This window comes from Cyprinodon variegatus, unplaced genomic scaffold, assembly GCF_000732505.1.
Source record: "Cyprinodon variegatus isolate N-32 unplaced genomic scaffold, C_variegatus-1.0 Scaffold47, whole genome shotgun sequence".
Taxonomy (NCBI): domain Eukaryota; kingdom Metazoa; phylum Chordata; class Actinopteri; order Cyprinodontiformes; family Cyprinodontidae; genus Cyprinodon; species Cyprinodon variegatus.
Genome location: NW_015150500.1, coordinates 961,966 through 989,001, shown reverse-complemented (window position 1 = coordinate 989,001; position 27,036 = coordinate 961,966). Strand labels below are relative to the sequence as shown.

At 37.5% G+C, this 27,036-nt stretch overlaps 3 protein-coding genes across 3 annotated transcripts; 1 reads left to right on the top strand and 2 right to left on the bottom strand.

The window, feature by feature from the left end:
• Positions 1 to 4,642: 4,642 nt before the first annotated feature.
• LOC107082078 (sorting nexin-6-like) lies at positions 4,643 to 13,644 on the bottom strand. The gene is made up of 14 exons (XM_015370541.1): positions 13,397 to 13,644; positions 13,088 to 13,198; positions 12,823 to 12,930; positions 12,360 to 12,420; positions 12,133 to 12,257; positions 9,940 to 10,023; positions 9,786 to 9,860; positions 9,664 to 9,694; positions 8,432 to 8,519; positions 6,793 to 6,832; positions 6,630 to 6,716; positions 6,450 to 6,539; positions 6,208 to 6,273; positions 4,643 to 6,095 (listed from the first exon to the last, which is right to left on the bottom strand). The coding sequence occupies exons 1-14, from the start codon at positions 13,400 to 13,402 to the stop codon at positions 5,958 to 5,960; spliced, it is 1,110 nt and encodes a 369-aa protein (XP_015226027.1). The 5' UTR covers positions 13,403 to 13,644; the 3' UTR covers positions 4,643 to 5,957.
• An 837-nt stretch (positions 13,645 to 14,481) lies between these two features.
• Positions 14,482 to 17,094, bottom strand: LOC107082103 (dnaJ homolog subfamily B member 9-like). The gene is made up of 3 exons (XM_015370566.1): positions 16,954 to 17,094; positions 16,557 to 16,803; positions 14,482 to 14,837 (listed from the first exon to the last, which is right to left on the bottom strand). Exons 2-3 carry the CDS (start codon positions 16,792 to 16,794, stop codon positions 14,533 to 14,535), a joined length of 543 nt encoding a protein of 180 aa, XP_015226052.1. The 5' UTR covers positions 16,795 to 16,803; positions 16,954 to 17,094; the 3' UTR covers positions 14,482 to 14,532.
• A 534-nt stretch (positions 17,095 to 17,628) lies between these two features.
• On the top strand, positions 17,629 to 23,089 carry zc3h10 (zinc finger CCCH-type containing 10). Its single transcript, XM_015370674.1, has 3 exons — positions 17,629 to 17,789; positions 19,243 to 20,518; positions 21,628 to 23,089. Exons 2-3 carry the CDS (start codon positions 19,394 to 19,396, stop codon positions 22,141 to 22,143), a joined length of 1,641 nt encoding a protein of 546 aa, XP_015226160.1. The 5' UTR covers positions 17,629 to 17,789; positions 19,243 to 19,393; the 3' UTR covers positions 22,144 to 23,089.
• The last annotated feature ends 3,947 nt before the right edge of the window (positions 23,090 to 27,036 follow it).

Genomic DNA, 27,036 nt, shown 5'->3' with positions numbered 1-27,036 from the left:
GGATGGATGGATGGATGGATGGATGGATGGATGGATGGATAAACTGAATTGAATTGAACAAGAAGTGCTGCATGTTAAAAGTGTGAGACTATGTGTGTGACTCCTATAAGTAAAAACCCAGCCTGTGTTGCTTTTTTATTCTAGGCACCTTAGCAGAAAAGAAAAACAAATTGCTAATTAATTTGACTTTAATTGCTGTACCTCTGTGAGTGTGTAAATGTGTTTGTTTATATTTTTGCTCTCATTAGTGATCGTTGCAAAAAATATATTTTTTGTTTTGAGCTTTCCTTTTTTTTCATATTCAGTTGTAGAGTAAATAAATCATGATCTTGTAAATCTAGAAGTACAACCAAACCCTTCTCTGTGTATCTTGGGAGACTATCCTGAGATTTGAAGTATTTCCAGAAAGTCATCACCTCTGCATGTCAGCCTGTCTGTAGGTTCACTGCTAACATTAGTCCTGCAAAACTAATTAACAATATAATACCATCACCCATAATCCCTTGAATGCATGACAAGCTGCCAAGAGGGTAGTGTGAATATATTAATATTTATAGATCCATTCAGCGCTGAACAGGAAAATGGACTAGATTTGCAAGTCTAATGCTTTGCAGAGGAAGAGGAATTGATAGGACATCCAAAATATCAGTCAAGCACTACCATTAGGTTTATGTCAAAGACATGGGGGCTCTATTTTATTGAATCTAAAATACTGTCCCCTGTGAAAATATGAAGAAATAAAGTTGATGGCTAGCAAGCATGTTCATAACTGCAACTCAACTTTAAGCTGTTCCAACAACCCAGATGTATGATTTGAAACTTTTGGATGTTTGAGGAAAAAAATACCTTGCAGATAAATATAGGATTAAAGCTCTCAGTTTCTGTATGTTTTTTGATGTCAAAGTCTGTGTAATTGGAACGAATGTCAAGTCTCATCTGGAAAGTTGAAAGCAGAAAACTTTAGATCTCCAGCCTGTGTTCTCATAACTTCCCTGTGGTGGCATATTCTCAGAGATATCAAAGACTGCATGAGAGATGGAGCATTGGAGGGGTGCCTGGAAATAAGGACAGTTCTGGAATGTGATTTTTTTCTGTTATATTTCATTAATTTGAACACTCAGTTTAATAAAAGAAAGAAATAGATGCAGAGAAAAAAGTCATGGCTAAAATCAGTCTTAAAACAATGAGCCAATCCTGCATGGTAAATGACTTGAATCAGCTGAATTTCCTTTGATAAAAACATTGAACTACTCTGTCAGTAATGTATGGTTTAATTGTCTGTGTAAATTATCTTGAGTTGACATGTTTTAAATTGATGCTATATGAATAAACTGAATTGAATTACTTCCATTGTTGGTTTATTTAAGGTGCTGGTCATTTGTTTACATTATGCCATCATGGGAAAGAATGTCTTAGTTTCTTTACATACAATGATGCATTTGAACAGTTTTTTATTCTTAAAACAAGTGTTTTACTCTGGACAAGTTCTATAATTATGAATGAAAAACAATATTTGATTTTGAATGTATTGAAATGTTTTGTAATCCAGAATAAGTCAATGTTGTAAACCCATCTTCTGATATATGCATACTATACTTTCTTTTATTTGGTACTGTCATACATGATGTGTGTTTGAGATGATCGTACTGATTGTTTCAACCCTCTAGCTCTTGATTTGAGTTGAATTTGAAGGTAATTTTTTATTGTGAAGATTATTAATAATTATAATTGGAAATAATTTTTAGAGATTTTCTTTACCACTCATAAAATGGCTTTCTAAACCCTAAAATACATGGGTTGTTTAATATAGTAGATGTGTTTACTTCAAAGTTTATTATGGGCTGTTTCTTTCAGGATCTGGGTTTTTTTGGGTTATTTTTGGGGTTTGATTCTGTTTTTTTTATTGTTTTCTTGAGTTTTATTAGTTTATATTTCTGATTAGTTGTTTTTTTTTATAGACATTCTAGTTTACTTATTCCTCATCTCAACTTTGTTCTTTGTGAGTGAGTGAGAAATATTTAGCTTCTTCTTCTTCACCAAACAATCCTCCAATATGCCCCTCCTAATTTGTTATGGTTAGAAGGACCTGTGCCTGATTACCTGTCTGAAGAAATATACACAGACGATACATGTTTAGGATCAGGTCCTAAGAGTCTTGATCTATAATTTTATTGAATGTCCAACCAAAGTTATGGAAGGAGCTTGTTAGTCTCACAAAGGTATGTGGTTTTGTGGACTGTGACTAAATAAGGAGCATTTATCCAATGCATGGATGGATGGATGGATGTGTAATGTTGGTCCCATATAGAATAGAATAAATCCACATAAATTTATATTTTTACTCTTTAAAAACTGAAAAGTTTAAATTTTATAACTAATTTAACATGCAGATGATGAGTGGATTTAAACTTCTCAGAACAATTGAGATCTGTCTAAGAAAAATGTCCTTTCCATTCTTTGTAGAATAAACCTTATCAATACTTCTGTGTTTCTGAGGTCCTGCACAGAATGTTGGGTGCATCCATACAGTTTGTCGTCTAAATCTGATTCATCAGATAGATCAAATGTCATAATGCGTTGTCACTGAGCATTGTCGGATGAGCTCCATGCTTCTCTTTTTCCTGTGTAAAGTTGTCTAAGTCACAGGATGATATGCTCTCACTTTGGCAAATCAGTTTTAAATAGCTGTTTTTAATGGGATTTATACACACAAAGGAACAAACCCCTTCACTACTTGATCTGGGTTATGCTGTTGATAGCTGTGAATGGCTCTTATGACTGTATGAGTCTGCACCCATCATTTTCACTAGTTACTGCAGCAGTTGGATGAAACCAGCAAAACTGAAGCTCCCCTGTTGTCAATTTGATCTGCTTAAATGGCTTTGCAAAACATCACAGCATTACTGTAAAGAACATAGAGCAATGCTGCAATATGATGAATCCTGCAGAAATAGGCCTTGTTTTTTCAGTGTGTACTGCTCACTTGTGAGAGCTGCAGTTTGAGTTTAGTTTTTTCCTCTGGGAGACAAAAGTAAAAAAAAAACACTTAAATAATAATTACCACTTCAGCAACTTTTGGTGCTTGATGTGCCTCTTGCAAGCAATAAGACACAAGCAGGAAGGATGAAAATAAGGAAGGAGGAAAAAACCTGATTACTTCCCTATAATTACACAGCCGAGCAGCAAAGCGCTGACTTTAATGGAGGCAGTTTTTAAAACATACTCAATGCAGAGACGCAGGCTTAAACTCATGTAGCATTGGTGTATTGCACACACATAGGGGAGTGTGTGGGTGGGTGGGTGTGTGTATAAATAACATAAAACAACATATAATTGCAGCTAAAATAAGAATTGAAAAAGTCTCAATTTTATAAAGTAAAAATGTTAAATAACATTTCATAAAATCCGGTCATCACTTCATCAGGTGATGGTAACATCCCCTGTAATCCATATAGAAATTGACCAAAACAAACAAGTTCAGAAATAAAGTTTTTTGTAAAAAATTTGAAAAAAGAGAAAATACCGTAGATAACATATGCAGAAACGGAGGTGGAAAAAAAGGAACGGATGTCAAGACATGGGGTTGAAACCCATAAGTGATCAGAAAGCCATCCTGGCCTTGGTCAGTGTAAAATAATAGCAGCTGGTTCAATCCAAACTAATGACCCATAAAAGGTCGTGCCCCATAACAAACATCTCATAATGGGTAAAAGAAAGGATCTCTCTCAAGACCTCCAAAGCCTACTGTTGCCAGAAGAAAGATTTCTAAACTTTGTTCCACTGAGCATGTTTGGGGCTAGATCCCGGTAATAATGTGCTTTCTTGTGCTGCTTCCCAGTCTTCTCAAAGTTATATACATGATCTGTACCTCAGGTTGCTTTGTTCTTTTTTCTTGTTCTGTACTCTGATTTCTTTTTATTTGAGAAGGACAGGACTTTTTCCTGCAACCTGCTCCCCAACCAGTCTAGGGCGGATCACGCTACACATAACCTAATTAAACCAGCAGGGGACTGAAACATTTAAACCTTTTTTCTTAAAAGGAGATGGTCACCTGCAGGGCATACATTCCAGCTTTTTCAATCCTGTGATTTCAGATTTTAGACTGAGTCAGAAGGTATTTTTATGTCCTGTAACATCTGTGTAAGGACCCTCGCTTTCTATTATGTTTAATGGGAACATCAAGTGATCAGTAATAGGATGTCCACCAACTTCAAGGAGGAGAATCAAGAGTCTGGAGGAGGCATAGATGGAACCAATGAGAGAAATTTTGTCCGGTGGTTTGCAGCCAAGAAGCTGTTCAGCTGTTCTTTATTCCTGTCCCCATCCAGTGACATTATACATTTCTTCTTGAATCACCAGCTTTAAAAGTGAAAGTGCTGCTCTCAGCTCATTCAGGGCGCTGAATTGACTTTAAGTGAATAAAATATCTTCACTAGCTGCAGCTAGAATTAATTCTATCAAAGAACAAAATGGACAAAAATGGCACTTTCTCTCTTACGACCCTCAACCATGTTCAGAGAACCGTACTGAGAAAGGTGAGCGTCAATGACTGTCTGAAACTCAAGCTCACCACAGATATATGCCTGAAAGTGCGCATGCCCAGAAAAAGATAGCTAACGGGACAAGCACATAGGACACCCTTACGTAACCATATCACCAGAATGATTGACAATTAGGTGGACCACTTATCTAGATGATTCACTCGAAAATAAAAGGTTGTCCTCTATACCTTTAAGTTTAAATTATTTTAGCCTGAAAAACACTAAGTTGTCATAGATCGTAAATGTCATAAGTTATTTCAAGCATTATGAGTTCAAAAGTTACAAAACTAGAAGGGACGCCTTTGCAGTATAGTAGCAACGTCCCAAAATCCTTCTGTATTGTTTTGCTTCTTAATGCAGTTCATGTTGCATTCATTAAATAAAACTAGGACTTTTTGTATAGCTATGAATTATGCAAAGCTTCCTGGTAAATGAGAAACTAACAATACAACATGCCTGCTGATAGTGAATCTTGCAAATAAACTCTTTTATGTTTTACAAAAAAATACAAGCTCATAAACAATTACCATTTAAGCAATGAATAAAACAAATAGTAATTCAATCTGTAGGTTATTTGCAGACAGTATCAACCTCTTTCACTCTTTATTGTGGTGGAATAACTTGCTTTCCTTCTCTTGGACTTTTGTGAAGCCTCTCCTGTCTCCACATATGAAAGCATTCATCAGTCTCATGCTGACTCATTCCCTTCAATCTTAGCTGCTTCACCTGTTTTTCACTCAGCAGACATCCCCGGATGGAGCAGATAAGATGAAGCACACAGCATTGCTTTGACATGAAAGTCCAAGCCACAGCAGACAACATCCCCTTACAAGGTTATGTGCAGAAATATCAGCTAAGTACATCTTAATTTTGACTGATATTTTTAAAATGTCTTTAAACCATAAAAAGGCATTTTCTGATATTAAAAACAGTGGGGTTGTTTCAGGAGGCAAGAACAGAGAGTCCTAGCAGCCATGTCCTTGCAGGACAAATAAACTGATTTATGATATAGGAGCAGTTGCTTTAGGAATCAATTCATCACAATTTATTTCATGCCTGACCCTCAGCTGATATAGCAGCTAAAAACCAGTAGAATACAATCTTAGCGCATTCCAGGAGCAATTTATAAAGCGCATGTGCAATCAAAGATTAACAGTGTTAAATCTGGCAAGTTTTATAAAAGTTAGTGTGATTACATTTGGAAGCTTGATGATAATTTTCAGGGTCTGTTTACACAGTGTCATTGTGGAAATTTGGGATAAGGTCTGGTTGAGAAAACTGATCATTTTTAGCAACCAGTGGTTCAGGTTCAGCGCAAAATGTATGTCTAACAACGCATAAGGCAACATAAGGAGAAACTAATAGATGGATTGCTTATATCTCATAATAGCCATGGTGTCCCTTAGGGTCTATGCCTTAGGCCATAGCTTTAAAGGCTTGTAGGTGCTGATTGAAAATGTCTGCCCCTTCTTTGGCTGTCTGGAGCTGCTGCTCACACCACTGAGTCAAACTTTTCTGTACCAGTCCAACACGCTCCCGCTTGAGTTGAACAATCTGCAAAAGATAATACATAAAACACAACGTTTGACTGTTTGAATATGCAAACACTGCTTGTCATGAGTGTTGAGAATTAAGTGATATCATGGTTGCATTAATGACAGTTTACCTCCTGTTTTGCAACTTTACAGATCTGCTCAAACTCTCCCTCCGCAGCTTTCTTTACCTCCTCCATCTGAAAAAAATCAGCATCAACATCAATATATCAGTTATGGGAGGATTTTATCGCTTGGTGTGCCAACGCCAAACTACTGGAGAATTCTGCTGCCATCTGCTGTCCACCTTTTAGGATGTGCATCTCATATAAACAATAACCACTTGATAAAAACAAAAAAACATAAAGTGACTCACAGCATTTTTCTTTACAGGTTTGGCCCTCTCTGCGTTTCTTCTGGCATTTTCCAACTCAACCAGTTTGCAGGTTCTTCTGAAGAGCATTTCCTATTCAGCAGAATCGTTTAGTCAAACAAGCGATACGACTCAGAGAGAAATAATTCATACCAATTGACCCTATAGGACTGGAACGCTCACCTTTTCTGCCTCCTGGTAACGTGAGTCCAGGTCAAGACCCAATCCAAGAGTGTTCATGTCGTTTACAGCAACGCTCATCATGTTTTTCTACTTACACAGAAGAACTTGGGTCAGTACCGCACTAATGCAATCAATATCTACTATAAAAAGGACAAAATTTCACCTTTATGGAATCAAAGGCTTCTGACAATTTCACACAAGCCCTGCAAGCACAGAGTTTTTAATTGACATGTTAAATTGTTTGAAAGAGAAATGTCACATAATCATATCATCATGATTGTGAACAGTTAGGTAATATTGCACTGAAGCTTTAGATGCTACTTTTAAAATGCTTTGAAAAGGTATTGAAGAAGTCAAACCTTTTATTTTCTACTAAAAAAAAATCAAAGTTCGATGTACTTTGTTGGGAAATTATGTGATAGTCCAACACAGAATAAAGCCTAATGCTGAGGTACAGGGAAAGCATAACGAGTTTATTTTTTATTTAACAACTCAAAATAGCAATGGTTTGGGATTAATTTATATTGAGGATGATAGGTAGTAGTTTGAAGAAAATTTTACTCTGAATACAACTGTAAGGTTTTATCTTTGTGGATTAGTTTGAGCATGTTGGAAGAGGCTGGAGAGCATCTGTGAATTTCTTAGTCTTGCACCTTCTGACTTTTCATTTCTAATAAATTAGTGAACTAATCAACTGTAGCTCAAGCTGTATGTTTCCAGATGTCTGGAATGTGAGAGTTCACTAGAGTCTTAGACCTTTTATAGGGTTTTCCTCCAGATCTATCCTACATTTATTTCCTCATGCCCTTCTCTCCTACAGCTTCTCCAGCCCTGCTGCAGAAGCATTCCCTCAGCATGATACTGTCACCACCATGATTCACAGACTGGGTGTGTGGTGACGTGCACAATGTTAGGTTTTTACCACACATAGCGGTTTAATGTTTGAAACAAAAGGTTCCAGATTTCTACATGATTTATGATCAGATTAAAAATGGACTCCTAATGGCTTTCTGTTAGCCATTTAATTTCTAATAAATGCCCGATTAGGCAGTGACTCATAAGTAGATGTTAGGTTGAAAAAAAAATTGGTCACATCTCAGCTGTGGATCTTTGAAGCATCTAAACTACATAGTCATACCTTTCTAGAGTTTTAGTTGTATTCTACTGTTGGACTTTCTCTTAAAATATTAATCTTTCATATGGTCTGTGGCTCTAATATAAGTTGATAGCATTTCTCCTCTGTGAGATAATGAGCTTCTTTAGAGTTAGGGAAATGATCTAAGAAGCACCTGAACTGTTGAGGGTAATGACTGATTTATTTTAAAACCACAAAACACAGATTTGGTTATAAGTCAATACTGCAAGCAGCAGTTCCTCACAATACAAAGGAGAAAACATAAGCAGTTATTATAGGCTTCATAAAGACTACATTTGATGTTGGATGTGATTGTCTATCGCTAAAGGCAGGCTTTTACAAAGCCAATGACTTTCTTATCTCTGATAGGAATGAGACAAGAAATAGGCTTTTAAAGATATTATTTTATTAAGCATTCAAGCATTTTGCTAGCTGATACGCTGGCCTGACCTTGGCTCTATCCTGTGACCAATTGGAAGCAGCTAATCTAAATCAAAGGAGGCACTGAACTACTAAGCAGGAATGTAAACATAAAGGATGAATACAATCTAATTCTTTGTTTTCATATCACCACATCTATTAAATTTTATTTACTTTATATCCAGCTTTTATATAAACTATAAACATGAGAAATTGAGACAAATGAACCCAAAATTTATTTTCCCACCTAGAAAAGGCCTGTTTTTCAGGATCATCTCCATTTTCAACACAAAGGTGCAGCGCGGCAGCAAAGTGCCCACAGGCCACGGCTATTTCTGGAAAGAAAAACAATGGATGCCGTTTTTTTTTTTCATTTTTTTTTTGTTTGTTTGTTTTGTGTGTTTTTGTATTTGTGCAGCAATGTTTCATTAATGCATGACTTTTCAGCGCAACAGAAACCTGACCACTCTTCAGTAGTTAGGGATGTTTTTTTCGACAAAAAATGATTTAAAGTGTTTTACTTTTACAAACTCTTGTTTTTTCCCTCATCCATTGTGAAACTTTTCTCTTTTCTTTCCTAACTGTTAGGGCAGCACCTTGGACACCACATCCCCCATTTAAAATGTCTGTTTTGTCTTTTCTTGGACAGGCTGTACTAAAGCAAAAAAAAAATATGCTTTGTTCCAGCTGGGTGACAAATAAAGTAAACATTAAAACCAGTGAAGAAAATAATAATAGTGGGACTCATAATTATCATCTATCAGCAGAAAATCCCTTAAAGGTATTTTGATCTTGGGAGATGATTGTTTGGTCTATATGGGAATCAAAATCCCAATTAGTTGACACAGGATGTCTGAAATGTGTTCAGAAAAAAAAAAGTAAAATTAATTTAATTATACATGAGATTTGAGGAGCTTTGGGATTACAATCTCAAAATTAAAAACTAGATAGATAAAGTAAAGAGAAATGGTTAGGTTCATGATTAATGGCAGAAAGATGTTATTTGTTTAGTTGTAAGACAATGGATGGACTAGTACTAAATTGGTTCTCATTTAAGAGAAGACTCAAATAAACCAGATACAGAAAACATATGCAATAAGAGCCAGTAAGATTGTTGGACCTGATCTCCCTTTAATAGCACTGATGGAGAACCAAAAAGTGGCACAGTTCCTAGAACTTGCAACTGGTTCCCCCCATGCATAAGTGGGTTCTCCTCACATGCCCTCACCTTTATAATCTAAATATAATTTAGATGGTTAGTCTGAATTGTCATTAAGGGTGTCTCTGTGTTTCTTTGTGGCAGGCTGATAACCAGCCAAGGGGCGCCCAACCAGTTGACTGCTGTAGAGAGACACCAGCCCCACCTGTGACCCTGAAAGGATTCAATTGATCTAGAAAGTATATGGATGGGTGCATTGAATTGGGATGAATATGTTTCTATGGTTGAAAAACAGGATGGTAAAGCAGAGAGTTTCTTACTTTGTTCGGTTAAAACCACATCGAGGAATTTCTGCAGAAAAGGATAAAAAAAAAAAAAAAAAAACATCTTCTGTTAGTCGGTGAGAAACAAAGAAGACCAATTACAGAAATAGCTGACTCACCTCTGCTGCAGCCCTGGTGTGTGCAGTTAGAAGAAGGTTATGATCACGTTCTGTCTGAAAAAACTCATCTACATCCTGTGGATAGATTTTTAAAGCTTTTACACTTTCTACCACCTGTGCAGACATCCTGATGGTACAAGTCCATGTTGCAAACCTTATGTCCTTCTTTCCTCATTTCTTCCACAGCTTGACTCAGGCGGTTGAAGATGTTTCTCTTAGCTTTCTGTCTACCTGGGGGCTGGAAACAAGATCACATCAGCTCAAACAGAGATTACATTAAAATACTGATAATTCTTTGCATGTTCTGGGTTATGTCCATGCTGCAGGTTCAGCTTCTGATTGAATCAGTGTCAGGTTTTCTGATGAACTTTAAAATTAGTAGTGCTAGCTCTGTATGATGAGCAGACACTTACACCTCCATAGTTTATATGACGGTTGTTTTTCTTTTGAAATGCTCTTCGGTTCATATTAAAGAACATTATAAGGAGAGAAAATAATCCAATTGTAAACTGATATGTCCAAAGAACAATACTCCAGGAGCCCTATATGTTTAAGGCAGGGGTCACCAAAGTAGTCCCCATGGGTGCCAAGGCACCCTCCAGGACCACGTGGGGTGCCCTTATTGTCTTCTGAACACAATATTTCATTTTATTGTGTTCTTCCATTTTGATAATTTATAGAGCATTTTACCACATTAATCATACAGAGTATTCAATCCTTATAGATAATTCAAAATGACCACATTTAAATAAAAAATAGAAATGAAAAGAAACAGTAAAAAATGGTTTATTATGTATGAAGTTTGGGTGAATGCTGACTTGTACATGGGTAAGTATTGGTAGCCCTTCCTATCACTCAGTGCCAATGAAACAAGCCTCAGCCTTTTATCACCTGAAGAACATCTCCAGAATTGAAGGACTAATGTCTAATCAGGAACTAGAAAAACTCATTCATGTATTTATCTTTAGTAGAATTGATTACTGCAACAGTGTCTTCATAGGTTTGCCTAAAAAGTCAATCAGACAACTGTACCTGATCCCGGGTTCTCACTAAAACTAAGAAAGTAGAGCACATCAGCCCAGTTTTGCAGTCCTTCCACTGGCTCCCTGTAGCTCAGAGAATAGACTTTAAAATCCAAACTCCAAGAAGCCTGAGTTCTTTGATGTCAAAGTTAAAAACACACTCATTTAGAACTTCCTTTGACCGTTGAAGTTAAACTGATGACTAAGGTATCAGTTTAAGGTTGTGATCCAACTGTTTTCATTTCATCATTTTTTTTACTTGCTTTTTTTCTGCATTTTTGTGCTCCATATAATTTTCTTAGTTTTTTTGTTTTTGTTTTTTGATTTTATTCTGCTTCGATTCTATTAACGAATACATGTAAAGCACTTTGAATTGTCCATGTACTGAACTGTGCAATACAAATAAAATGGCCTTCCCTTGCCTCGGTAATAAAAGGTTGATGAGCCTGGGTCTCTCTGGCAAACCTCAATCTGGTCTGGATGTTTTTATTATAAAGCAAAGGTTTCTTCCTCTGGAAATTGTGCATCTAAATCTCAACATTTTAGGACTTTTGAAGACTTGTTGATTTTTATTCTCAGATTAAACTCACACCACCAGCCAGACCAGGGTCTTTTGGAGTTGCTCTATGTATCCTCCAGTTCTAGACTATTTTAATACAATTAAACCACCTACCTTCAATTGTTTGTGTTTGAGGTATTTATTAGCACTTATGAGACTCTTAAACTTAAGCAATCATCTCTCTGAGAGCCACAGAGAACTCTTTAGATCTTGTTAGATTAAAGGTGTATTTACAGAATAACTGATGAGTTATCATACTGATATAGTACATCCGTCTATTCTTTCTAGAAGACTCCCAGGTGCATTTTCTTCCATTTTATTACTCAGTTTTATAATTTGACCTTCTTAGATTTACTATGATTTAAATTGAATATCCATTTCTTCAAATGTATTAGACAAATACAAGCTCTGCTGTGCAGCGTTATAATTTCCCCCATAACTGATTTCAGCTTAGTAAAGGGCTGCAGTACAAGTGATGAGGAATTCTGTGTTGTGGAGCAGGAAGGGGGCGGTCCAGACCTTAGCGGAATGTCTCTGAGGCAGCGTTGCATAAAAGATTCCAAAGAACCCACACAAGCAAAAAGATGACACAATAAAACCTTGACTTATTCTGAGATTGCCATGGGTCACATGGCAATCTCTATTGTCAAACAACCTTGGTGAAAGTTTAACCATTTAACGTGAGTCTGTCTCATATAAAGCTTTTCCATCACACTCTGTTAACCAGCAATGGTTATTGGCATTTAAATTGGCTGTAGCTACCTACTTCAGTGTTTGTCAGGAAGATCTCCACTGCTTTATTTTTGCTGAGTATGCTGTGAGCAGCAACCTGCCTGAGGAACGTTTCCAGGGCTTTACAGTACGGCTGCCACTCTCCTAAACAGAGGAAACCTGCAGTGAAAAAAAAAAAAACATTTAATCCACTCAAAAAACTGGTAATTCATGAAATCACCTTGCTGTTTTTGCGTTGAGCTGATGTTAATGCAAACTTACCAAGCTGCTTCATCGTTTTAGCAGATGCAGTCACCTGAGGCCTCAATGGAAGAGGAGGAAACTTTAAATAACAGAGAGAGAAACATTTAACCTGTTTTGTTCCCATTTCTTCCAAACACAGCTAGATTTAGCTGCTGTTAGACATATCAAACAGGAAAATATATACTCTGAATTTCTTTTATAAACTGACAAAACTTCATGACGTGTTTTTTGCAGTTTTGAAAGCAAACTTTGTGAAAAACATTAGTGGCTCAATAGTAGTTCAAATCATTAAGGCTATGTGCATAGTATTTGTAATCATGCTCATTTAAACTTATCAAGAGAAATATTTTACAGGCTAACTGGTATTTAACTAATTTGTACAGCTTTATCTATATATTCACTTTCGATTGAACAACAAAAAGCATCTCAGAAGGTATAACTTTGCAATTTAAATGAGTAGGAAAAAACAGCAAGTATCTACTATGACTCCTTGTATCCCTGGCACATCCTCCTGAGCGTAGAGATGCTGCTGCAGCCATTCAAAGTCATCGTACGTCCGGTGCACATGGTACTCTCCTGTCCCAGACAGCTTGAACAGAGAGTGGGTCATAGCATTTAGTTAGTGCATTTAACACCACTTATAAAAGCAATCAGATGGTGAAGTTTATGTTGAAACAACAAACAAAGACCTGATCGACACACATTATGCAGCCAATACAGTCCAAAAACTACTAGCATTTTCCTACCTTTTGAGAAACAATTATAAAGGTAAGGGTTTCCCCCTCCTGCAGCACTTCTGTAACTTTGATTGTATTTCCATAGACGCTCAAAAGAGAAGGCGCCTCAGTCACCTCTTCCTATGTGAAAAAAAAAGGAAATTTCATGGGACTTGCAGTGAATTTTACTCAGAATAAGATTAATACTTATATTCAACTTTTGTTTTAATAAAAATAAATATCCCTACAATGAAGAAACTGATGTTTGAATGAAGCAAAACACTATCACATGACACTCGCAAGTTAGCCCTCCCATAAAAACATCCCATGTTCACTTACCATCATTTTAAAACCTTTAATTTAATGCCTCAAAGTCCAGCTTTTTTTCTGCTTTCGTAAAAAGATTCTGTCTTCCTTTCAACAGGAAAGCCTAAAAACTGAGCGGATCCTTTGGCTGCTTGCTTTTTTCTGTCCTCTGCTGCTGAGAAGGAACAGGATATCCTCTGGGTCAAAGTGCAAACTGGGCCTAAGAGACACGAGAAAAGTAAAACTGTGGCAAATCTAAAAATGCTGTCGCAGGGAAACAGATGAGTAAACGGTGTGTTAGGCTTTAACTCGGGACTGTTGGCACGCCCACACAGGAAAACGGCCCTAACGGTCCCTTCTCTTATCTACCCGTCAGTTTAACAGCCCACCAAATTTGCAAGACATTTTATTAGAATAAGAGGGAAAAGTGCCACCAACTGACATGTTATTCCTCTTAGTTATTCCTGTTTAACTCTTTTAAATGTTACCAAATGACAACCACAAACTTCAATGTATTTTAACATACATGGTGTATTGTTTTACATGTTGTTTTTTTTACAAAAACACCCTTTTGTATTCAGCTTGAGCCAATAGTTTATTAGTTAGAGACATGTTTAACAGCAGTTCATAGCTGCAAATATTTTAAGATGGGTTCCTAACCAGTTTGCAAATCTTTAAATATTTGGAAAATACCTTGAGCACTGATTACGTGATGTGAAAGATTCTCTATTGAATTTCTGCCTGGAATTAGAATGGGCCATCCAGTTATCTTTCTACCCCTTTAAGCAAAAAGTAAGTTCATTTTCACATCAGCAGCTTAGCCAGAGGCATCTTAATCAAGAATACATAAATAGGGAGTGGCGGCATAGTGGTTAGGGCATTGCACTTGGAATCCTGAGGTTCTGAGTTCAAGCCCCATTTCCACAGACTACTGCCACTCTGAATCCCTGAGCAAAGACCCTTAACCCCATACTGCTCCCTTATTGCCGCACAATGGCTGCCCACTGCTCCCCAAGGGGATAAGTTAAATAAAGAGTGTTCTTTTCATTGCTCTGTACTTGTGACGGTGGACAGACAATAAAGAATGAATACAGGAAACATCTTCTTTGAAAAACTTTATTATAAATGAAAGATGACATACTAAAACACAACATAAAGGAAAATAGAGATTAATAGTAATGCTCCTCATCATTTTCATCATCAAAATAAAAGCTGAATGTTGACTCTTCAAAACTGTAATGTTTGTTCTGAAAATCCTCTTCTTCCACTTCCTGGAGAAAGCTCCAGTGGAAGCGTGGTTCATCCAAAAACGGACTGTCATGGAAATCCTGGAAGATGTCTGAGAAACTGAAGTGGAAGCTGGTCTCATCATCGTCGTCCTCGGCCTCAAGGGAGGCCTGGTTTTCTAGGAAAGCTTCATGGCCCACGTTGTCATAGAGACGCCTTTTCTTCTTATCAGAGAGCACGGCATAGGCTAGCCAAGAACAAAACAGGGGAAAAAGTTTTTTTTTAAACTTCTGGCAATATGAAAGGTCATGCAGTATTATAATATAAAGGCATAATCTGAAGGCATAGTCCAAGTAAGCTGCTGCTTTGCCCCTTTAAGCCAGCAGGGGGCCCCCAAGAGCAACATATGGACTAAATATTGATCTCAAAATTTCTGCATCTTTTGTTTCACTAAACACAAACAGTGACAAAACAATTTGTAAACATTCAGAGGAAAATATTAATAAATGCATAACCATATGAAAGTCAAAATGCACAAATCCAAATTTATATTATAATCTAGGGTTTTGGTAAGACTTTGGGCAAAACATATGTTTGATTTTCAATGGCTATACTATAAAAAGAATAAAAACTACGTAAATATAAAGATGCATAAACTGCTTACTGTACATTTTGTCATTTGACAGGCTTCCAAAAAGTCCAAAAAGTGAGTCCAACCATGCTGCTTGTTTCAGGATGTTTATCTGAACAAAAACTGTTTTTTTTTCTATCATAATTTTTAATCTTTCTTATCTGCTCAAAATGTATTTTTTACATCAACATTTCATCAGCATTAGTAAATATTTGCACAGTTTTGTATTTCTGTTTTTTAATCTGCTCTTGAAATGTTTTATTTTTCCTACACTCATGCTTGGTCGCAGTTTTTCTACAAATCATCCTTATTTCACAATTTTGCCATCGTTCTGTTTCTTTATAACTTGTACATTTCTCATTTTAGCTTTAATATGCCATGTTATTAATAACCTCAGTGTTGTTGTTTTGTTTTTTTTTTCTCCTTTCTATGGTATGATTTCGAAATAAGACTTTAGTTTTGGGGGTTTGTTTTGTTATTTTTAATACTATTTAGTCATGTGTGTACTTTAAGCTTTTCTTCAGTCTACATGATTTCCTTTGTCCCACCTAACTGAGCGCACTGTTCATACTAAAGGTATATGTTACTCTACTTTAGTTTTTGTCTTTCTGCTTGTTAAACATGGCAGTTGCAAAGTTGTTTGCTGAGTTTTTTGTTACAGCCATGCATCAGTTCATAGCCACAAGCACGACCTGCTTTTGCTTAATTCAGTTCAGTTTATTTATATAGCACCAATTCAGAACACGTCATCTCAAGGCACTTTACAATTGATTGACCAGGGATCAAGACACATTATATGCAGCTACGTTATTATTATGTGTTATGTATTAACACAACCATAACAATCCCTTTCTGCAAAGAGGAACAAACTGCAATGCAACAGTTTCAGTGCATTGATCTCTTGCAATTAAGGGGACATGTAGGTACAAAATGGCAACATGTACCAATGCTTGCAGTCATTTATCCTAAAAAAACAAAACAAACACACAAAAAAAAACAGCAGCAAGCTTATTATGATCGTTTTAATAGTTTGATAATTTTCATGCTCTTTGTGCCGGACTCACATTTAGGATGTTAAAAATGTTACTTCTTCGAACTGATTTGAGTTTGCGTTAAACATTCTCCTCTAGACATGATTGACAGACTGAATTATCAGGTCAGAGAAACAAATAATTTATTTATATCCATTTAAACAATAAATATGAAGTGGGATTAGTGCCACAAATCAAATTATTATGCATAACTATTCTGTTTTGATTACATATAAGTTACTTTATTGGAGAAAACCATCAAACATGATGAAATGAAATGCCAGTATGTTGCAGCATTGTTTACCTTCTGCAATCTCCCTGAAGGTGGTTTCAGCTTGGGCGCTCTTGTTCTTATCAGGGTGGTACCTCACTGCCAGGCTACGAAAAGACTTTTTAATCTGGCTGTCCGTGGCTGTTGGCTCAACATTCAGAGTATCATAGTAACTCCTGACTGTCTTTGAGGCTTGCTGGTCTTCAGTCAGACAGAGGAGCACCAGGACCAAACAGGCTGCCATCCTCCTGAATGCACCTTGTGCTGCCATGTTGAGAACCTGAAACACAGCGGAGACACTCCAGTGTTTATCTAGAGCTCAGAGCATTTGCTTCCTGGCTTTTTGACAGACTCATTTCCATATGGAGACAAAGCTATCTAACTGACTCATGAGCAGCAGAGGAGGGTGTTTACGAGTATTTTAACTCACCAAAACCGCGCCAAAGAAAGTTAAACCCTTGTAACGTAGCTAACAGCTGGTTCTGAAATACGTAAAGGCATCTTCATACCAAGCATGAGTTATTTCCTTGATACATGCGAGCACACTGCAGGACTATTATGTGGTGAAGAAATGTTGCTACACACTCATGTACAGTAGGTGGCGGTATGCACCTTAAAGTTGCTTGCGATCCGCCATAATAGAACAGAAGAAGAAGAAGATTATTTTTATTTTATTTTTTAAGAAAGCAATAATTTAACAAAACAAAAAACACAGTTAAAAACTCGGGTCAACAATACATTATTACATTAGCAGCTTGTTATATTTTAGCTCCCCCTCATCAGAAAACCCCCACAGTTGTAAAAAAAAAAAAAAAAAAAAAAAAAACTTCATAGAAGACTTTTAACTTTTGACAACACTTTATTTACGCAAACATATAAACAATTGACGTAAAACAAGTGTCAGTTAAAATCATTAAATGAGGAGCTTGTTAAAATGTAGTTCTCCATCATCTGACACAGTACATAAAATGTTGTTAAAACCCCACAAAATAAAAAATAAAAAAACTTCATTTTCCAAGGAGAAGAAGACTTGTATGTGTCCGTTTACTTATCGGACGCTAGAGGGCAGAAGACAACCAACTGGGAAAAAGTCTTCTTCGTTGGTAATTAAAGATGCGAGGAGGTAAACAGCAGCTTTGGCCAGGCCGTGAGCTATTTCTATATATATCCCAGGCATCTTGTTGATAGGTGTATTATTGTTGGACGGATCGCGGAGCTTTTGGAGGCCATTTGGGCTGTTAGCGACTCGGCTGTTGTTTCTGTCTGGTGAGAACATTTAAGGAATTAGCTAGTTAGCGAAGTTTGCTAGTGGTTAGCTCTTCGACGAGGTCGCCTCACCCTATTAGAATGGCTCCCTTCAAGATCTGATAGAATTTCTCTTTCTTTATAGAAGAAAAAAAATGTTTTTCAGCTATAAACAAATAAGCTGTCATTCTGTGTTATTTCACCAGGCCAGTGGCCTCTGGTCACCATTAGCTAGTAACAACAATGGTGCTAACAATAATTTTCTGTTTGTCACGTGTGTTTCATCTATAGTCTTATTATTTGCTTTTGTCTAAATCACACATGCTGAAATTTTTTCAAGAAAAGTTAACAAATTAATATAATTTTAACAAAGGACAAGGTCAGGCAAGTCATACAACTCATCAAAAGTCTTCTTATTAATATAGCTTAGCATAGAAAGTTGTTAAAAGGTTTACTAAAATACCCTTAATCATTTAAAGCAGTGGGATTGCTGAGATTATGGTAATGTTTACTAAATGAAGCAATATGAACTCAATTAATCCCTAATAACAAAACAATAATATAAATGTTAACTTGGAAGTTTTTTTTATTATTATTGATATTAACATTTGACTTTCTTATCATGGTTGATTCGGGTTTCCCCTTTAGTATTACCCTTTTCTATGCCTGTAACAATATGGACTTGTTCTTATAAAAGTAAGTTTAATTTGGTTAATACATCAAGAACCCTTTTAGTTAAAATAACAGTATAAAATAACAAGTACATTTGGTTTAAAACTAACAACTTTTTAGTTGATTCTCCATTAACCTGTGGTTAATCCAGGTCACAAATTGCATGTTACTTGGAAGCAAAGCTGTTAGTTTGCTCCAGATTACACCATAATGTTTGCATGTGACAAAGAATTTAAGCTGAATTGTTCACTGTTTTAAAGATCAAATACTTATGGTTTACTGATTAAGTGGTTAACATAAACTACATTTCCAAAAGTTCTGCTCAGCTGCCTATAAAATATTCATAACTTTTAGTGATTTCTACTTAGTCCATAGACAAGGGGTCACTATTGCTTTAACAGAATTTTGCTGATATAATTGATCTCAGTATTTCATTTATTTAAAATAAATAAATATATATATATATATATATGCTGTTTTGGATGGATTTTTTTATACAATTTCTACATCCAACATCAAATTGAAAATACACACTGACAATATTAAAACATTTACAATGATTTAAGAAACAGTAATTAAAAATTAAAACAAGTTCTTTACTCTTTTCTGTTGACTTTAAGTAGATCAATTTCTGATTTTAGGTCACAATCTCATTCAAGTTGGTTTCCACAATGCTTATTATTTATGCTAGATTTTGTATAATTAGAACCTTTATTTGGCTTCTTTAACATTAACATTTTTAAAACAGTTTGTGAATCTGTTTATTCTAATTGTTGTTTGTTTTTTAAAATTTGTCTTTCAGATGTGCAAAAAAACTGGATTGATTACCTTTGACATAAAAAAAGAAAGCATTCCATGACCCCCTGACCTGTGTATGATATATCTGTGAGGTCAAGTCAGCCAGCCCAGCCCACACATGAGTCCAATATTCTCTCAGAGCAGGGCCAAGCGCCATGCCTGACCGGGACAATTCCTACCTGGCAGGTGGCAGTGGGAGCGGCGGTACTCTGGGGGAAGAAGGAGGACCTGGGTCCGGTTTGGTGGGGGGCTCGGCGGACGGCAGAGGTGGTTCTGGGGGAGGTGGGAACGTCTCTGGCTCTGGGGGCATGGGTGGAGGAGGGGCGCCCGGAAACAGTAATGGATTTGGGAACGGTGGAGGAGGGGGGGCAGGTGCAGGACTGGCTCTGGATGGCGTTTGCAGGGACTTCATCCGCAATGTCTGCAAGAGAGGGAAGCGCTGCCGCTTTAAACACCCAGACTTCAATGAGGTACCAGATCTGGGAGTGCAAAAGAACGAGTTCATCTTCTGTCATGACTACCAGAATAAGGACTGCATGCGCACTAACTGCCGCTTTGTGCACGGATCAAAGGAGGATGAGGACTACTACAAGAAAACAGGAGAGCTGCCCCCCAGGCTGCGAGGGAAGGTTGCAGCGCGACTTGGCCTGTCTCTGATGGATCTTCCTCTGAGCCGAGGGGAGGTGCCAATCTGTAGAGACTTCCTTAAGGGAGAGTGCCAGAGAGGAAACAAATGTAAATTTCGCCATGTCAAAAAGGACTATGAATACGAACCCTCAAGAGCTGGTGTGGGCGGTGTCGTGGGACAGGGAGCCATTGGGATGGTGAACACTGGGGGAGGGATGAGCGGAGGAGGCACCTGTGGAGGAATCCAAGGACTTGTGGGAGGTGCAGGTAACATGATGGGGACCGGCTGCCCCAGCCTCGGTAGCTGCAGAGATGTAGGTCTCTCAGGGGTTGGGGGACTCGGTGGAGGAGGAATCAGTGGTTGTCTGTCCATCGGTTCTTCGGGACAGCGGCGGTATGACAGGAGCTCTGTGTACGATCCCCTGCTTGAAAATGGGCTGTTTGACACTAGCTCTTTAGAGGCTTCTATGGATCACACCGCTCTACAGCTGAAGAGGCGGCGATTGGAAGGTCTTCGTTTAACCGATGGAAGTGGAGGTGGTCATTACGAGTTGGGGGTTCAAGCTGCGCTGCCACCTCGTCCTTTGGAGTACAGATTCCTGGAAGAAGAAAATTCACTGCTGAGGAAGAGAGTGGAAGAGTTAAAGAAGCAGGTTAAGCGCATTTTATATACTCTCTTGTATATCTGTATTTATGCACAATCAAATCATTTTTTTTCTTTACTTTTTTTTTCCAAATAGAAATTCTTGTCATGAAAAATGAAGTTAATCTGATGTTAATTAGCCTGCAACCTGTTTAAGCGTAAACCTGAGAATCTAAAGCAATGGTGATGAGTCCCACAAACCGTCATTAGCTTTACCTAAAACGCTCTCAATAGAATCAGTAACTGCTTTATTAGAAATGGTATCATGAATTCAGGATTTCTCTGGGAATTTATCTTTGCTTGACAGGAACAGAAGCATGTTTAGTCTGAAATGTATCTATATATTTCCACAAATATTTTTGTTGTTCTCCCTCTGACAGACCAGAACAACTAAACTGTCTTTTGGGCACTTTCTAAGAATTTTTTTTTCCAACACCTGGGGGGATTTTTTCTTTTTATATTTTCAAGAAACATTTTATTCAGTTACGTCTCCTTTAAATGCAGTATTTAAAATCAGTGTTTGGTTTTCAAAGGTTTTGGTGAGGGGTCTGCCATCTTAATTGTTTAAAGAGTCACTTTGGCTCGTAGTCAAGCAAAATCGAACAGCTTTGAGCCACTAATGTTGCATGGCTTTGTCAAAGAGAGCAGCTTTTATTTTTTTATTTTTTTATTAATATCTAGAAAAGGAAACTGTCATTTCTAAAGAGATAGTAATTATTGATTTTTAGGTTTTAGACAGAGGGGAAAATAATCAGCAGAGAGGATTATTACATTTTCCTCTTTGGGGTCTTAAAATTCTTGATTAAACATTATATATTACTGTAAAAAAATTTCCAACATAATTTTGGAAATAGAAATATAATGACCTCAATTTAGAGAACAAAAAAATAGAAATACCAGGCCTGAAGTTAATATAGAAAGCATTTATTACTGAATGCAACAGCTCCATCTAGCTGTAACATAGCTTAGTTACACACTTTTTAGTTTCTATTTATTTTTGTTGTTTTATGATTTTTAGGTAATCAGGTAGAACTTACAGGAAAAAGACAAACCTTTTAATGCATAAAACATAAACCATAAGATCAATGCCTGATCAGTCATGTTCTGTTTTCTCCTCAGGTCTCCAATCTCATTGCCACCAACGAGGTCCTCCTGGAGCAGAACGCCCAGTTTCGTAGCCAAGCCAAGGTGATGACGCTGTCCTCCACGCCTGCTCCCTCCGAGCAGAATCTGGCGCCCCCTGTGGGTGCAGTGAGCTCCTACAACCACAGCATCGCCCAGACCCACACCACCCTCAGCAGCGCAGGACTGCAGCCCCGGCCTGTCACTCAGCAGGACCTGGTGGCTCCCACCGGTGCCCCCGCTGCTCCGCCTACCAATGCAGCCCCACCCACAGCTCCCCCACCTCACCTCAACCCCGCTGAGATTACCCCTCTCTCAGCTGCCCTCGCACAGACCATCGCCCAGGGAATGGCACCACCCGTCTCCATGGCCCAGGTGGCGGTGTCCGTGGCGCCGGTGGCCGTGTCCATGACGCAGCCTCTGCCTGGGATCACCATGAGTCACGCTACCACCCCAATGGTGTCGTACCCCATCGCGAGTCAAAGCATGAGAATCACAACCCTGCCTCACTGAATAACTGCTGGATTCTTCAGTTAGACTTTAGTGTCCTGGAGGGGAGTTTTTAACATAGAGACTTTTATTTAAAGTTTAGGACTAATATAATAAACAAAACAATGAAATGTTATTCCCCCACACCAGGATACTTTGAAGACTTGGGTTGCATGGCAACATTATAAATATCAGCTTCCAGGAGACTGATTGATCTGTTAAGTGTCTGGAACGTGTATTTACCTAGAGGGGATTTTTCACCCAGACATAAACTCAAAGTGTGAAGTTTCCCTCCCTTAAAGATTCCAGATTCTCCGTGGCTGCACATGAAGACAGAGGAAATCCATTTGTGTTTATATTTTTGTGGATTGATTTGTTGTAAATTAATTTTGGTACTTTAACAGCCATGATGAGTCCTGTTTTATGTCCCTGTTTCAATATATATATATGTTTTATGCCTACACTTGAACTGGTAGGTGGAGATACTTAAGTCAACTGTAGGCAGACATGGTTTCAAGTGGTTAAAGCCTTCAACATCCTGTTGGTTCAGATGTTTGGGTGGAGTTATGCTGTGTAAACTTGAACTTAATCTGTTTCTTCAGGAGCCTCAGATATGTCCCGCCTCAAACAGCTGTAACATTTGGCACCGTCTGTCTGTTTTCATCACCATGAGAAATTGTGATGTCCATCAGACAGTAGCTTGCTTTTTGGCATTTTCATTTGTATTTTTTTTATGTTATTTTTGTGAATTGTGAACTCGGTAGTGAGTTTTTCTATGTCACTCTTAAGATTTGGAGTTTGATTTGTATGGACCTTATGTTTGGAAGTTTTTTTTTTTTTATGTATATAGTTAAAACGTGACTTAAAGCCCTTACAGAATTTGAGTCACTGAATCTGTTCGGTCTCAGAATCAGTTGGGTTTTAATAAACATGCTCAGCTTAATGTCTTGAGTTGAGCTAGAAGATTGTAGAATGACTACAGGTATCTGTTTGTTTTTTTGGGTGAAAATATTCCAACTTTGTTATGTTACTGTTGTCAGGGTTGGCCTGAATTATAAACACACTTTGGCTGCTTAAAGCCCCAAAAGAGCTGGAATCCAAAGACAAAATGCTGACAAAATTGGTTGTAATCAGTGGGTAAACAGTTGGTGGTTTGAAAAATATATCAACTGAAATTAGATTTAAAAAAAATATATCTGGCCCTTTTTTGGGCATACAGCTAAAAATAGATTTTTATTTTTTTTTTTAACCAGGGTCGCTTGTGAGCACAGCATTAAATTTGGTCCTTCCTTCCTGAAACGGCCCGTATCTAATGCCTGCTCACCAGATGGGACTCCCAGAGAGTATGGGAAGTCAGTCCCTGTTTATTCACATTAGAATAAAAAACTCACTGGAATCGAGCCTCAGCATCTAGTTTTTGTATCTTATTTTTAGTAAGGAGCTCCAAAGATGCAGGAAAGGTTTTTCTATCAGAACGACTAGGCTGCATTTTAAAGTGAAAAACGACACAGATCAGTGCATAGTTGTGTAGTGAAAGGAAATGATACAATGCATCCTTAAGGGTTGGTTACTTCCCAAGTATGCAGTGTAGGTATTCATCCCCTTCATTGTTATGTGCAGCTGGTAGTGCTTTAACGTTATTTAATCTCTGTTTGTTGTCTGAATGTATCAAAGGTTTCAATACCTGTAGAGAACAGCCAAGACAGGCCGGACTGAACATTTAAGAGAAATGAGTAATAGAAAGTACGAGATGACTATAAACCTACCGAGTATACAAATAAAAATTAAAACTCTGAATTACTAGTTGAAAACTCAGGGCAATACAACTAAACTCCAACAGCTACAAGATGGCTCATGGTATCAACAATAGTAGAACTTTCTGACTTTTAACTTTTTTATCAGTCCTTTTTATTTTTTACATATAGTTATTTGTGTACTTACTACTTTTAAATGTTTATAAAACAAGCGCTTTCCAAACTTTTTGTATGCAAAAAATACAGAGAACAGTGTTTTGGGATTTGTTTGTCTTTGTTATGGTACACCAGTCTCAGTGGCCAATAATATAAGAGTGTCCAAAAGTGGGAAACTGGAAAGCTATATCACCTTGGCGATGATGTCACTCTGACTTATCAGGTCAACAGTAATGAAACGCAGGATAATAATGAGAAACACAGCCAAGAGGCCCCAGTAGCGGTTCTAGACTAAACAGGAGGGTCAAGATGGGGACAGTTTATTTATTTGTATGTTTTTCCTTCTTAGGGGAAAAATTAAACTAAAATAAAATAACAGTGCAACAGTTAATCCTTTAATATGAGTTTTAGATGCATATTCAAACTGGAAGACTCATCCCAGCATTACCTGCATTCAGTCACCTCATCAGGCGCCAACGCTCCAGCCAATAGGCCTTAAGTCCTTATCCCTCTTCAGGCAACCATCCTGTAAGGTTCTGCCTAAGGCTGAATCCCAAACCAATTCCTAAGCACTAGAATAAGATTGCGGAGAATGGACGATTTCAGACCTTGGGGGACCTGCGGAGGCAGTGGACTGAGTCTGGAGTAAAAACATCCAGAGCCACCGTGCACAGGCGTGTGCAGGAAATGGGCTACAGGTGCCGCATTCCCCAGGTCAAGCCACTTTTGAACCAGAAACAGCAGCAGAGGCGCCTGACCTGGGCTGCAGAGAAGCAGCACTGGACTGTTGCTTAGTTTTGCATGTCACTTTGAAATCAAGGTGCCAGAGTTTGGAGGGAGACTGGGGAGAAGGAAATGCCAAAATGCCAGAAGTCCAGTGTCAAGTACCAATAGTCAGTGATGGTCTGGGGTGCCATGTTAGCTGCTGGTGTTGGTCCACTGTGTTTTATCAAGGGCAGGGTCAATGCAGCTAGCTATCAGGAGATTTTTGGAGCACTGCATGCTTCCATCTGGTTAAAAGCTTTATGGAGATGAAGATTTCATTTTTCAGCACGACCTGGCACCTGCTCACAGTGCAAAAACCACTGGTAAATGGTTTACTGACCATGGTATCAATGTGCTCAATTGGCCTGCCAACTCTACTGACCTGAACCCCATAGAGAGTCTGAGGGATATTGTGAAGAGAAAGTTGAGAGATGCAAGACCCAACACTGTGGATGAGCTAAAGGCGGCTATCGAAGCATCCTGGGCCTTCATAATACCTCAGCCGTGCCACAGGCTGATTGCCTCCATGCCACGTTGCATTGAAGCAGTCATTTCTGCAAAAGGATTCCCCAACAAGTATTGAGTGCATAACTGTACATAATTATTTAAAGATTGACTTTTTTGTATTAAGAACACTTTTCTTTTATTGGTCAGATGAAATATAGTAATTTTGTGATTTAGGAATTTTGGATTTTCATGAGCTGTATGTCAAAATCATCCGTATTAAGACAATAAAAGACCTGAAATATTTTAGTAAGTGTGCTATGAATCTAAAATATATGAATGTTCAAATTTTATCATTACATTATGGAAAATATTGAACTTTATCAAAATATGCTAATATTTTGAGAAGGACCTATAGAGGTTCAATTTTCAGTCCCACTGAAAACATAGTGGACACAGCAAACACAGAAAGAGACTAGAAAGAGCTCTAGTCAGACTACAACATGAATATTTTCACTACAGTAAAAGCAAAAGTGTGAGGGGGAAATCTAAAACCCCCCATGAAGGATGGTATCGGTAGCCTCATGATGTGGGATTGTTTTACTTTAACAGGAGCAGGAAAGCTGATCAAGAGATGATGGGAATATGAATTTAAAAAGTTTGAGGTTTCAAAAATATTAACAATGATGGGAAAGTTCTTAAATGACACTAAACACACCCAGAGCAACAATGGAATCCTTCAGATCATAAGTTAAAAGGATAGATAGAGATTCAAATCCTAGACTAACATTTTTTAACTGTTTAACTAATGATGATGATTCAATGTGGCAAATAAAAAAACATTTAGATTTGTTGGTCCAACCTAAGTCTAATTAAGGAATGGGTGGGACTTCAAAGACACTGCAAAAAAGGAAGGACTTATAGAGTCATAACCTTGAAGACTGAAGGGTGGTATTGCCTGGGGATGGGGGTGTTTTTTTAATTTGTGAGACAGCCCCTTTTCACGTAGTCACAAAAAAAAAAAAGTCAAAATTAAATTAATTGCACTAGATTTATGGTTGTTACATAAAATGGGCAAAAGGTCTCTGACAATGATTCATTTTGCAACACACTGTGGAGGCTTTTGGGCAGGGGCGGAGCTAGATGGGGGCTAAGGGTGGCCATGGCCACCCCTACCATTTTTTTCCCAGTAATACTCTAATGGAGGAATGTCAAACTTATTGAAGAATAAAATTGTTTATATATTTACAACTCCTTGACAACAGAAACAATGTGGTTAATTATGCACATCAATATACAAACATTAAATATGTAAGATAAAGAATTCATGCTCTTTTCAGAACTAAATTATGAATTATTTGGGGTAAAGATAAAATTATATTAATCATATTATCTTCAGTGAAATCATAGATAAATAACTACTTTAATAAAACCTTAAAAATTCATTAAATGTGGATATTAGTAGATTTATATATCATTTATTTGCAGAATGATTATTGATAAAAGTAAGTAACGACAATGTAAAGTATGTTCGCCCCAGAACTCAAACCTGAAAGAATTTTGTCCACTTTACCTTTTATTTACACAGCATAGGTGTTAAATATATTTGTCTATTTGTTAGCAAAGGCTGCAGGAAAGTATGGTTTGTCTTTATTTAGAAAATATGGATGTCAGAATTCTGAGATTAAAGTCGGAATTCTGAGATTAAAGTCAGAATTATAAGATTAAAGTCAGAATTGTATGATTAAAGTCAGAATTGTGAGATTAAATTCAGAATTCATAGAAAAAAAAGTCAGAA